At 45.6% G+C, this 13,054-nt stretch overlaps 1 protein-coding gene across 7 annotated transcripts in view; it reads right to left on the bottom strand.

Moving 5' to 3' along the window:
• Positions 1-285: 285 nt before the first annotated feature.
• The window catches only part of ZNF827 (zinc finger protein 827), a 180,576-nt gene continuing 167,807 nt past the window's right edge, over positions 286-13,054 (bottom strand). For 3 of the 7 annotated variants that reach the window (XM_067736747.1, XM_067736745.1, XM_067736752.1), the window contains 3 exons: positions 7,799-7,990; positions 7,233-7,410; positions 286-3,767 (listed from right to left, as the gene is read on the bottom strand). In XM_067736747.1, the coding sequence (XP_067592848.1) occupies positions 2,918-3,767; positions 7,233-7,410; positions 7,799-7,990 (1,220 nt within the window). In that variant the 3' untranslated portion in view covers positions 286-2,917. Of the gene's footprint in view, positions 3,768-5,209; positions 5,243-7,219; positions 7,411-7,798; positions 7,991-13,054 lie in introns of all 7 variants that reach the window. The other 4 variants (XM_067736748.1, XM_067736749.1, XM_067736750.1 and 1 more) reach the window with 4 other exon arrangements.

The raw sequence follows: 13,054 nt of genomic DNA, 5'->3' as shown, positions 1-13,054 counted from the left end.
TGTACATAAACCTTGACAGTATGATCATCTGAACGTAATATGAGGAGTTAAAAAAAGGAGAGAAGAAAGTGCTGAGAACTCTAACTGCATTACTATATGGAAAAATAAGCTAGCTTTCATTGAAGAATGCATAGTGAAAACAGAATTGAAGTTAGTTGGCAGGTGACTATCTCAAAGACATTAGTGTTCTACACGGAAAGGATATCTATGGAATACATCCTTCCCTGAGTATCAAACTGCAAACCAAATTCAGGGGTACATATTACTTCGGTGGAGTCTGAAAAATGCTGTAGATTTTTCTTTATTAATAACAATAATAATAATATAAAAAGTCAAACAAACTCCAAACACACCTTTTCTCACTCAGAAAACTTTTATAATTTACCAGAAAGATTGATGACTCTTTCCAAAGTGCTAAAAAAGTTGCCCAATTACATTAAGCATGACTAAGTCATTCAAATACAAGTTCAGTGGCAAGCATCTGAGCGGCAATTGTCTCCTTCCGACACCCTTCTTGATCTTGAAAGTTTCACCCTAGGACCTCGTATTGCACAAGTGGCATGCTGTAAAATCCGCAGTTTTAATTGTCAGGGCCACCCTTCAGGTTTTTAACCTGCTGGTGCTCGCGTGGGATTCGCCCTCCTGCCAGCCTCTGTGGGATCACCATGGCCCTCTTTCCTGTCATCACTGAACTTGTAATTGTGAAAGCACATGATTAGCCAGGTGGCACATTCTCCATCATATGGGGAAAAGGACGTGACTTTAAAAAAACCAATCCACCCATAAGCCCAGTATTCTTGGAGTGTATCGTCCATAACTGTCTATAGTGTCTTTTACTGAGACATTGATATGGCGACGTTGAATGACGTTTCAAACGTGGCCAAGAACAGATGTCTCTGCTGGAAGATGACCCAGGGTGCAGGAGCTTCCTGCCCTAGCTGGCTCAGCCTCCCTGCCCCTGGAGACATCTCCTTAGTGTAAACAGGTTGCCAGGGCTGGATGACTGGCAAGGGAAGTGTAGCACACCTGCTAGGTCTGGGGGAGGAAGGGTGGGTATAAGGGAGGACCATGGTGTGGACAGAAGACTTCTGGACTCCTTCCTGTAGAACGGTACCAATCTCAAGGGGAGCTTTCAGTGAAGCAAACTGACTAGAGGAAGAAAATTAGGGATGCTTTTATTTTCCCCCAGTGGAATAGATGAAAAAAAAAAATCCCAACCCTAGGATAACACATGATGGAAAAACAGCAACGCAGTAAGAAAGCATTCCTCCTGTACACCAGTTCTTCAATAGATAAATAATATATAAACTTTTATATTCCAAACTTCTCATTATTATACAAAGCACATTTCTTCCTGCTCTTCAGCCTGTTTCATACTGGAAATTCTGTTGTCTTAAAAAATACAAGCCATTAACATGTTTAGCCAAAGATTCTTTTCCTTTTCTTCTTTTTAAATCACCCATTACTTTTTAAGAATAGCAAAGGGCTGTACAACCAATCCATATCTGCTTCTTGCCGCGATAAAGTGCTGCACATAAGTTGCCATTTTAATGACCACAAAATAAGAGCTTTAAATAAGTATAAAGTTAGCTTCCTAGCAGGTTATATCTACCAGGTGTTAACAAAATGGAATACAGAATTATTAATAACATGGAGAATACCGCTATAGCCTGACGATCTGCAAACACAATGGAAACGTCTCAGGGGCATAAACTGAACGGTAGGACAAAACAGCACCTTTTTGTTGGGTCGTTATATGTCAAAGAGGTTATGACAAAAGTTTCAAACATACAGTCTACTCTTTCCATAAAAAAGGTACATTTTCTTCCTTTTATTTTACTTTTCTTTTTTGCAGATGAGAAACAAAAACTAGTGCAAGACCAAAAGCACTGTGCAAAACTGCCATTTCTTTTTTAGTCTGAGCATTTATACCCAGAATTTATCCAAACCCCTTTTAATCTCCTTGGCTGGATTTATCAACCATAAAAATTTTCACTCATACAGTTTTTCTTTTCCTGCAAACAAATGGTAACCACTGACTTAATACATCACATACATATATATATATAATCTGCCCTTAAAAAAATGATGCACTGTGTGTGTGTACCATACACACTGCATACGTATGGACACACACACAAAACACACTTAAGTTTTGTGATGTTGGCTGCAGTGCTGCAAGCTATTTCTCCCAGATGGGGCTCTCAACGGCTCGCATCTTCCTAACCAGAGATGCGAGCACGAGGTCTCCAGGACTCTGTCGGAAATCTCAGGCAGCACTGAGATGTCTACCATTCCTTCGTCGCCTTAGCACCAGGCCCTACCACTCTGCAGCCACAAAACAGAGAGGGAAAGGTAATGAAGGAGCTCGGGGTGCGACTGTAGTGGATGAACCACCCCGGAGGGCCAAGAACGTTCATCCCTGTGAAAGAAGCCAGTACAAAGGATGTGCAAATGTTATGGCACACGACACACGGCTGTCTCTTTCCAAATCCACAAACGCCCACACGCCCCGTTCACCCAACAGAAAACAAAATGCACCGGTACAGAAGCTTACAAGTGCTGATTGCTATTAAGGACACTCTCTTTAGGGTTTAACAAGACGAATTTCCTTTCAAAGTACGGAGAAGGGCTGAGGGTGGGAGTGTGTGGCTGGGGAGGCATGCCTCTGAAGGTAGACGGATGCAGTAGGTCACCTCTCTGAAGATTGGATAAAGCAGCTTTCAGGTCAATGCAATAGGTATACACACAGAGCCAATTCTCTATTCCTCACTAAAGATATACAGTACACGTGGTCAGACCCGGGCGGGTCTGTAGGTTTTGCAGCAACGTACACCTGCTGGGGTTGTGTTTAAGTTTTGTGAGTTTTGTATTTTTGTCTCTGTCTCTTGGTTTTTGGTACAGAGCCCGGCTGCCCTCAGACAGTCTCCGCTCTCTCTCTCAGTCCGAGATAGGCGAGGAAGGAGTGTTTGGGGGACGGGATGCTGGGCGGCGCAGTCTGAGGTCGGGGAGGGTGGAATGTGAGATCCAACTGGTTCTTGGGGTATAACATCGTCAAGGGAATGAGATGGGCAAAATCCGAGTTCCGGTACTTGTCAAAGCGCAAAGGGGAGCCATTCAAGGGCAAGGCCTTGAGTGCCAGGTTGGGCTCGGAGCCGCCGCCACCACCGCCGCCGCCGCCGCCGCCGCCGCCATGGGCGGCCGACAGGGCCACGGTCTGCAGAGCCTGCGAGGCGGACATGACCGACAGGGGAGACAGGAGGTGGCGGGCGCTCCCGACCACGAGGAGCGGGGCCCCGGGGCCGGCGGCTTCCTTGGGGGCCGGAGCCGGGCCCTTCTTGTCCTCCTCGGGGCTGTCCGCGCTCTGGTGCTTCTTGACGTGGCGGCTGAAGACGAAGGGGTGAGTGGTCTTGAACAGGCACTCTTCGCAGCTGAAGGTCTGGCGCGGGGCGTGCTTCAGCTTCTTGTGCAGGTTGAGATTGTCCTTGCGTTTGCAGCTGTAGCTGCACTGGTCACAGTGGAAGGGCCGCTCCCCGGTGTGCACGCGCACGTGCTCGATGAGCTTGTTGGCGGTCTTGGACAGGTAGCCGCACTGGTCGCACTTGTAGTGGTTGCCGAGGCGATGCTCGCGGGTGTGCGTCTCCAGCTCCAGCTGGTTGGCCTTCACCGTCTGGCAGATCCGGCACTTGTACTCCATCTTGTAGTGGGTCTTGAGGTGGCACTCCATGGCGGCGGGGCGGTTGGTGGAATAAATGCAGAATGGGCACCTGTGGGCGGGGGGCGGGGGGGAAAGCAAGGACAGGGGAGGGTCAGCCATGCGGGCTCGGCGGCCGCCCGGCTGCTCCCCGCCTCACCAGCCTGCCCTCGGCCGCCCTCCCAGCTCCGAGGCCCGGCCTGCCCCCTGCCCAGCCCGGCCCTGCCGCCTCCTGCGGGGGCGACGAGGACCCTCTTCTGGAGCCGTCCCTCGGCCTGCTCGGGGTCTCCTGGCTGCGCCCGCGGACGCCGGCCCCCAGGAAGGGGAGCAGAGCCAGTGCGGGAGGGGGCGCCCGGCTAAGCTGTTCTCCCCTCCGTCCTCCCCGCCCGGCCCCTCGGAGCCCTCCCCGGCCCCCCCAGTGGCCTCGGCCGAGGGCTAACCCTCACGACCTCCCCTCGAGATGGGAGCAACACAGAGAATCGACTTTTCATGCACCACACCAAGCACACGCAGAAAGGCTAAGAGTTTTGAAGAACAGCTTATAGGGGGAGAGCTACCTCCAGCAAACAGAAAGTCGTAGGGGTCAGAATCGTGCTGATGAAAGGGTGGTTAGGACGAGAAGGCCTGGGTGTGTGTGTGGGAGTGTGTGTGTGCAGATGCAGAGACCTGTGCTCCTAAAACCTGCCTCCTACAGCCCTGGGGTCTCCATCAGGGAAGGGAGGGGAGGACCAGGGGCGGGCTCGGCAGAAGGAAGCCCACCCACCAGCCCGGTTAGGAATGGGGGATGGCGGGAGGGAGGCGACTGCTATCTGGAGCTTGAAGACATTATTAATGCGTTATTAATGACTAATGTTATTACATCATGGAAATAATCATCATCCAAAGGGATCATAAACTCTCAGCGGGCAGGACCGTCTCCCCCTTTTCTTCTGCGTTCTCTGCAATGCTCGGTAGAGTACTCAGCACATGGTGGGCGCTGATTCATTACTGGACTGGTCTCTGCAAGTCACTTAGGCAGAGTCTGTCTAGAAGGGACGGTTTCAGTCCCAGCTCTGCCACCTTATCGGGCTGGTTGTGCCCTGGGACAAAGCCTGGGTCTCTCCATCCTAGGCAGTGAGGCTACGCTACCCGCAAGCCTCCCGGCTGTCCAGAGGGGCGGGGAGAACAGAGAGGGCAGGTTTCGCTCTGTAGAAGCTGCCGGGCTCGAGTCGGTGGCTGATACGCTAGCTGTAGCCTGTGTGTGCTCTCTTTACCAAAAGAATGCAAATGCAAAAGTGGCTGCCTCGGCTCTGGCCCGGCACCTGCAGGGCAGGGCCTGGGAGTGAATTGTCCTCGGAGGGTTTGGAGAGGTTTTCAGCAGAGCCCAACACACCCAGTGCCCGTGCGCTGCGCCTCAGCACCAAGCCCGCCGTTAGCCTCGGAACCTCAGCTCACAGAAGAGTGCACACGAGAGAAATATAAAGCCCATTCCCAGGTCAGGTGCACACACAACCCCTACGCCAAGCTGGGCCTTACCTAGAGGAGTCTGAAACTCACCACTGTCCTGAGCTACGGCAAAAGAAAAATAATAGTATAATCTTATTTGATCTGCATTATGAACAGGATATAGAGTACAAGCAGTCCCATCACAGAAAAGCAATTTAGACATCGGCAGTCTGTTTCACGTTAAGGACATTTCTGTGACCCACGGCTCAGTCTTTCCTTCGCTGCTCAGGCAGAGTGCTAAGGGTTTTCCGTGCTCCCGTTACTTATGGTAAAGACACTCTCTCAGGCAAATTAGAGCTCTGATACGGCCAAGGGAAAACAAAACAAAACAAAACAAAGACTCACTGTACAGCCAGAAGGCTTTAGCAAGTTTTTCAAAGTATTCTTCTACTTGGTCATCCTAGAACATAAACTATTACATAGGGGACCATTAGTACTGTACGGGAAGTGTCTATACCCGCAAAAGCATCAGCGTTCACTCTGCATCCTCCCCAGTGGGTCGGAGGCTCGGGACTCCTTAGGTCCCCGAAGAAAGGGGGCCTAACTGGCAAAGCCACAACTGGCAGGGGCCGCGGGTAATGGGTGTGACTGGGCTTCTGGGCAGGGCAATGAGTGTTAGTCTAACCACGGAAATACATGGCTTTTTTTTTTTTTTTTTTTAAACATGAGTACACAAATATTTAGAAAGGGACAGTGGGAATAAACCAAATCAAATTCCCAAATAAGCTCGTGCTAGGCATTTCCCATTTACTGGTGGTCGGGAATGATAATCGCCCCTCCCCCCATCCCATTTACCCACCCCTCCCCCTCCCACCTAATCATCCCCAAGGGTGAAATAAAATGGGATCCAACAGTAGGTGCTGCTCCTCTGGGCAAGTTCTTGAGGAGGGTCCCCCTGACCCGGCAGGAGCCCGGGGAGTTCACCCTGCAAGGAGCCCCCCCGACTCGACTCCCAGGCTCCTTCTGGGTCTCTCCACCCCTCACCCATTCAGGACAGTCATGCCACTTCTCTGGCAAGTTGTGAGTTTCAAAGATAAAAATGTTTAAAAACAAAAGGTTTTTTGTTCTTATATTAAGTACAATGTCATTTTTCATTCTTTTAATAACAGGATCATTTCAGCTAAACATGAATAATTATGCTTTGAAAGTGGTATGTCTTTCTGTGCCCAGTGACAGATGCTTTTCTCTTTACTAGACCATGAGTGCCTCCTGAACAGGGACTCTGATTTCAGAACCACTGGGAAGATTAAACTCTGATTGTGCTCGGACGTACATTTCCCAAGGGTGGAAATTATATTTTATTCCTTGTTTGCCCTTTAGCAACTATTATCAAGCCAGACACACAGTGCATTTGATAATAACGGATGGGTCTCTCTTCAGACCAGAGGGCTTGTTGCAAATATTGGTTAATGATGATGCTCATTGTCTAGGTCTTTGGGGATCTGTGGAGAACATGTGACCGGAAATGTCAGATCTCACGAAGGCTACACCAGGGAGATCCCAATGCCAGCTCCTGGGAAGGCATAAGGCATATGTGCAGGAAGACACGAGGCACATGATCTTTGCATGAAAAACGGTGCCTCTTGCCTGTTCACACTGGCAAGGATCCGATATTTGGGGGGTGGGTGTGTGTATGGGGTAGCTGTAATGCTTATTTAAAAGACTTGCGGCAAATCATCTAAAAAACAGAGGATGAAGTGCAGTGTCAGTGTAATGATTTACACCTGGGGACACGAACCCCCAAGTCCCTTAAAATCAAGTCTGAGTGAAACTCAAGCCGTGTAGGATGGGTCTACCCTTGCGTGCCTGTGCCAAGCTGCTTCAGCAAGTCGTCTTGTGAAATGGAGTCTCCTGCTGATATCTGCCAACCTCCTGGGGGGCAGATCTAATTCCTATCCAGCTAAAGGCAGCAGAGGTGCCTGACTAACCACCCCCCATGCCAAGCCCCCCTTCTGCATGACCCCAAAACCTTCAGGGGAGGGGATGGGGTAGGGATGGGGAAAGGGTGTTTAGTAAACAACACAGTAAAAGGTTCTGTACTTGCTTTCCTTACTTGAGCCCACCGGTGGGGACAGTGTGGCATTTCTTATGCTCCAGCAGCTGTTCGGGGGTCTTCATGAACTTGTGGCACACGTCACACTCAAACATCCGGGTGATGAGGTGGATCTGCAGATGGCGCTCAAACATGTTCTTCGTCTTGCAGACAAAGTTGCAAAAAACGCATTCGAACCCTGAAAGGACCGAGGCTGGGTGTACGGGTGCATGGGGCAGAGGGACAGGAGGGCAGGAGTAGGGCAGAGGGACAGGAGGGCAGGAGTAGGACAGAGACCCCCCACCCACCAGCTGTACCCTTCCAGGCACCGTTCCCTGCATCTCTGGGCTAAAAGGTGTTAAACATACAGCTTCAGAATCAATGTCACACTCCCCATCTTTCCACCCCATATACAGATGCCAAGCAAGCCAAAAAGCACACGTAAATTTTAGATGCTACGTACTATACTGTTCCCAGGCCTAATATCTGTTTTCCAACATCACTTCTGTCAAGGGCTTATTCTCAAGACTGGGTCATCCCCCCCAGAGTGGGTAGGGTTGAGTAGACCAGCCCACCTCCTCCCTTACCTTTCTCTGGCTTTTCCTCACTATTCAGTGAGGGCTGGCTCCCAGGCACGACAGAGATGACCAGCAGGTTGTTTCCGCTCTTGTTTTTCTGGGAGCTGTCTGAATCGTCTTTGCTGTTGGCTGAATCACTCAGAGCTGAGAGGGAGGATGAAGAGGGGCTGTTTGATTCACTGGGGGTCTTCCTGTCTTCCCCTGAAAAATGAAACAAACAAACAAACCCAGGTCTGTTATTTAGGAGGTGAAAACCCTAGAATAATAGCAATTATGGGTGGGGGATTTGGGGCCTCATGTCTACATCGTCATTCAGGGAGCACAAGCTGAGGTTTCCAGCTCTCCCAGTGCTGGATCCCAGGTCCCAGTCACCTATGGTGATGACACTTGTGGTTCTCGGGCCAAGAGTAGATATTCAGTTGGCAAGTGTTTATTGGAGTCTTATAAGAATTAAAATAAAATGACAACAATAGCTAAGATGAATGTGTTACCAAGTTCTAGAAACTTCAGATGCGTTAAATGGGTTATCATGCTTTAAATGCGCTATCTCATTTTCTCCTCTCAAAAATCCAATGAGGCATGACTATTATCACCCCCATTTTACAGACTAAGGAAGGGAGGCACAGCCAGGTCAACATGGCCTTGGTCACGTGGCTAGGAAGTGGTGGAGCAGAGATTTCACTAACGTCCGTACTCTTCATCAGGGCACTGGACTCTCCCTCAAAACCAGGAGTAAACAAGTCAAGAGGCCATTGAAATCTAGTGTCAGGAGACTTCTGCTACCATGCAAGATGGAGTGTCAGAGACGGGATTTACCATTGCTATTTATCAACTGACAAAAAACAGACAAAATTTATCAAACAATAGTTTTCACAACATTGGACATGAGGCAATAAAGAGGAGTGACCCCTGAGAGAGAGGAAAGAAAACAGGCAGGCTCTAGGTTTAACCTGCTTCCTGCCTTGAGAGATTTTACTTTCCAGACTGCAGTACAGGGTTGGGGAAGGGCCTGGCAGACTCACTGAGTTGAGGAGATAGAGCTGAGGGTCTGAGGAGATTGGACGTTGCAGGACAGAACACCAGAGAGGAAAGAGCAGCACAGGAGAGGAACCCGGAGACCTGCAGAGGGTCCCTCAAGGACCTTCAGCAGGGTAGGGGTCAGAGCATGTGTGTGAGGAAACTACCCAAAGCTAGAGGGAAAAAAGCCATCTGAAAGGCTTAGAGAACAGTGTCTGTTTCCACTGGCCAAATTAGAAAAACTTATAATTCCCAAGGCATTGAGTAGAAAACTGAGGAAGATCTTTGAATCGTGGGTAATGATTAGCCCTCCATGGAGCACTGCGCCAGACCTGCCTAACAAATCATAAAAGCAAGACCCCAAAAAGATCAAAGTTGCCAAGTAATTAACTGAATCCTAAGACAAAGGTCAAGACTATTTATAGGGATATAAAATGTACAGCACCTGACAAGGTAACAATCACAATGTCTGACATCCAAACGAAGATTATCAGCATGCCAAGAAACGAGAAAACACACCCCAAACGAAAAGAATAATCAGCCAATCAAAACTGACCCAGAACCGACAAAGCTGTTAGAATTTGCAGACAAAGACATAAGAGCCGTTATTGGAACTGTATTCCACATGTTTGGAAAGTTAAGTAGAGACATGAAAGATATAAAAAGATCCAATCCAAATTTCTAGAGATGAAAATTACCATGTCTGAGATGAAAAATGCACTGGATGGGATTACCAGCAATTTAGACATGGCAGAAGAAAAGATTAGTGAACCTGAAGATATAGCAATAGAAATGATCTGAAATGAAACACAGAGGAAAAAGAATCACAAAAATGCAAAGGGCATCAGTGAGCTATGGGACGCCTGCAGGTAGCTTGATATAAGTTCAACTAAAGTCCCTAATGGGGTAGGGAGGGCAGAAAAAATATATGAAAAGGCCAAAATTTTCCCCAATTTGAGGAAAACCACAAACCCACAGATCCAAGAGACACAATGAACCCCAAACATAAAGAAATCTATACCAAGGGACATCATAATCAAAATGCTCAAAATGAGTGATTAAAAAAAAATATATCCTAAAAGCAGCCAGAGGAGGAAAGCTACTTTACGTGCAGAGGAACAAAAATAAGCATGACAGAAGATTTCTCACGGGGAGCAACGCAAGTGAGAAGTAGTGGAGTAACGTCTTTATAAAGTACTGAAAGAAACAACTGTCAACCTGAAACTTTATACGCAGTGACGATATATTTCAAAAATGAAGGCAAAAGAAAGTCAAAAGAATTCATCACCAGCAGACCCAAATTACAAGAAATGTTAAAAAAGAATTCTTCAGGCAGAAGGAAAGTGACACCAAATATAAAAAAATGGATCTACACAGAAAGAATGAAGAACACTGGAAATGATAACTGCATGGGTAGATAGATGAATTTTTCTTTCTATTTAAAATCTCTTTAAAATATAATAAAAGTAATTTTGTTTAAAAAATAATAACAAAGTATTATAAGGTTTATAATAGGTAAATGTATGACAGCAATAACGTAAAGGCTGGGAGAGAAGAAGTTGTTGTGATGTTCTTATACTACATATGAAGAGGTATAGTATCACTTGAAGGTAAACTGTAATAAATAAAAATGGACATTATAAACCCCAAATAACTGGAGAGCTATCCATTGTAAATGTTCAAGAGACTCAGTATTGTTAAGACATCGATTCTCCCCAAGCCAATTTAATCCAATTAAGCCCATAGTTTTAGGCTAGGGTTGAAAATGTAGGGAGACTGTGCTTCCATTCCCTTCAAATCAACCAATTAAGTAATCTAGTGATTGTAAACTCTAGAAACAAAGTTCCTTTATTAGGAGATTAAAAATATAAATCATATTTTATATATAGGCATAAAAAATCCAGAAGTAAACAAAACTGTAATGGTGGCTACATCTAGCATATGAAATGATCAGCCTTATGCCTGTTTTCTTTTATTTGGGTTTTCAACATTTTCTGGAGTGACCATAAATTACTTGTCTAATTAAAAAAATTTTGTAAAAAGAGGAAGGGAAAATATTTACCGGCTTACAATGTTTTCAAGTCCAGTTCCTGTCAGAGCTGCACTTATGCCCAGAGCGTCCAACCCTTACTTCAGTTGCCAATTTTAATTTTCCTTTTTATTTTCCTTTTTGGGCACGCCCCACGGCACGGCATGCAGGATCCTAGCTCCCCAACCAGGGATTGAACCCGCATCCCCTGCATAGAAGCTCGGAGTCCCAACCACTGGACTGCCAGGGAAGTCCCAAGTTGACAATCTTTAAGATCTTGTTCCTTAGCAGAAGTGAACTTGGTTCCTGGACAGACAGTAGGTGATCTCACTTACTGACCCACGAGAAGGGATGGAACACGCTTTTAGGATACATTCCTCCCTTGGTAAAAGGAAAGCCAGCACCATGATTGCCAGTCTCTTATCTAAATATTGAACCAGTTCAGTCACAGTTTGGAGACAAATAGAATATTTTCAGTGGGGGCCCTGAGTCCCTGACATTGCTTCACCAAATCCATCCTCTAAGACTAGTCTTATTAACAGAATATTATGAGTGATTATTTTAAATGAGTTCTTAGAATTAAAACAGATAATTTTAATTACCATCTTTAAGAATAGCTTCAAGTACCCTCAGGCTTACGGCACTGGGGAGAGCTCCCTAAATTAATAAATGTATAAATATAGAGGTGCCGCGGCAAATGCTCTGGGCTACAGCATGGGGAAACAGCCCAGCCCACGCTCTTTATAATCCCTCATCTACACAGCTTCCTCTCCCCTCAGTTCACATCTCCCCTCGCTGTATCTGTAGGGAGTGAGCCAGGGTGCCCTTGTCAACCCAATCCAAGGCTTACTGCAATCCAAGCCATCACTGATTTTCAGCATCGCAAAGATTTTTGGTGAAGGACACCTGTGCACAGGTAATGCAACCTCAAACACTGGGACAGCCAATTGAAGAGAACGTTAAAACCCTAAATATTTCGTAATTTAAAATGACACAAATTGAGAGATTGAGACCAGAAAAAAGTACCCACCCTCTTGCTGCCTCAATACAAACAGCATTACATTTTTGGGGTTCTTTTTTTATTTTTGAAAAAGTAAGCATTTTTATTTTAAAACTGTTGTTGTTAACTGCATAGTGGTTAAGAATAAGTATTTAAGACAAATATCACATGATATCACTTATATGTGGAATCTAAGAAAAAGGGTACAGATGAACTTATTTACAAAACAGAAGTAGAGTCACAGATGTAGAAAACAAACCTATGGTTACCAGGGGATAAGTCGGGGGAGGGATAAACTGGGAGTTTGGGATTGACATATACACACTACTATATATAAAATAGATAACTAACAAAAACCTGCTGTCTAGCACAGGGAACTCTACTCAAGACTCTGTAATGACCTATATGGGAAAAGGATCTAAAAAAAGAGTGGATATATGTATATGTATAACTGATTCACTTTGCTGTACACTTAAAACTAACACAACATTGTAAATCAACTATACTCTGATAAAAAAATAAATTAAAAAATAAAGAATAAGGACTTAAGATCCAGAATACCTGAGTTTGAATGCCATCTGTTCAACTCAGTAGCTGTATGACCTGGGACAAGGTATGTACTTTGTGCCTCCATTACCTCATCTAAAAAATGGGGACAATAGCAGCACCTGCCTCATATGTTTGTGGTGAGGCTCAAATGGGTTTTTACATGCAAAGCACTAAGGACGATGCCTGGCTCATGGTAAGCATTATTGAAGAATATATTATTATATTATAAAATATAACATATAATATTTATAAAATATAATAATAATGATAACTAACACTTTGTATTTTCCCATGCTGTTTTATACACCTGGCAGACAGCTGGTGCTCAAAAAATTTATGAAAATAATTATGAATTAATACTTTTAAATGATATTATTATATCCATGGGGTAAACTTATCCTACTCTACTTATTTCCTTAAAATTGCATTTGAAGTTAAAATTAATATTCCACTGGCTGGTTTTTTTTTTTTTTCCCCTACAGATAAATTCCCAGAAGCAGGATTACTGGGTCACAGCGCATTACATTTTCAAGGCTTTTGGTATATACTAATTAGTTTTCAAAAGTTCTACCACTTTGCAAGGCCATGGCCACAGGCGGATCAGCAGCTTCTGGTAACAGTGGGTAACATTATAAGACGTGCTCCTAACTTAACAGGTGAAAGATAAGCC

This window comes from Pseudorca crassidens, chromosome 4, assembly GCF_039906515.1.
Source record: "Pseudorca crassidens isolate mPseCra1 chromosome 4, mPseCra1.hap1, whole genome shotgun sequence".
Classification (NCBI taxonomy): Eukaryota; Metazoa; Chordata; class Mammalia; order Artiodactyla; family Delphinidae; genus Pseudorca; species Pseudorca crassidens.
The sequence above is the reverse complement of the archived record's forward strand: the minus strand, read 5'-3'. Positions and strand labels throughout refer to the sequence as shown.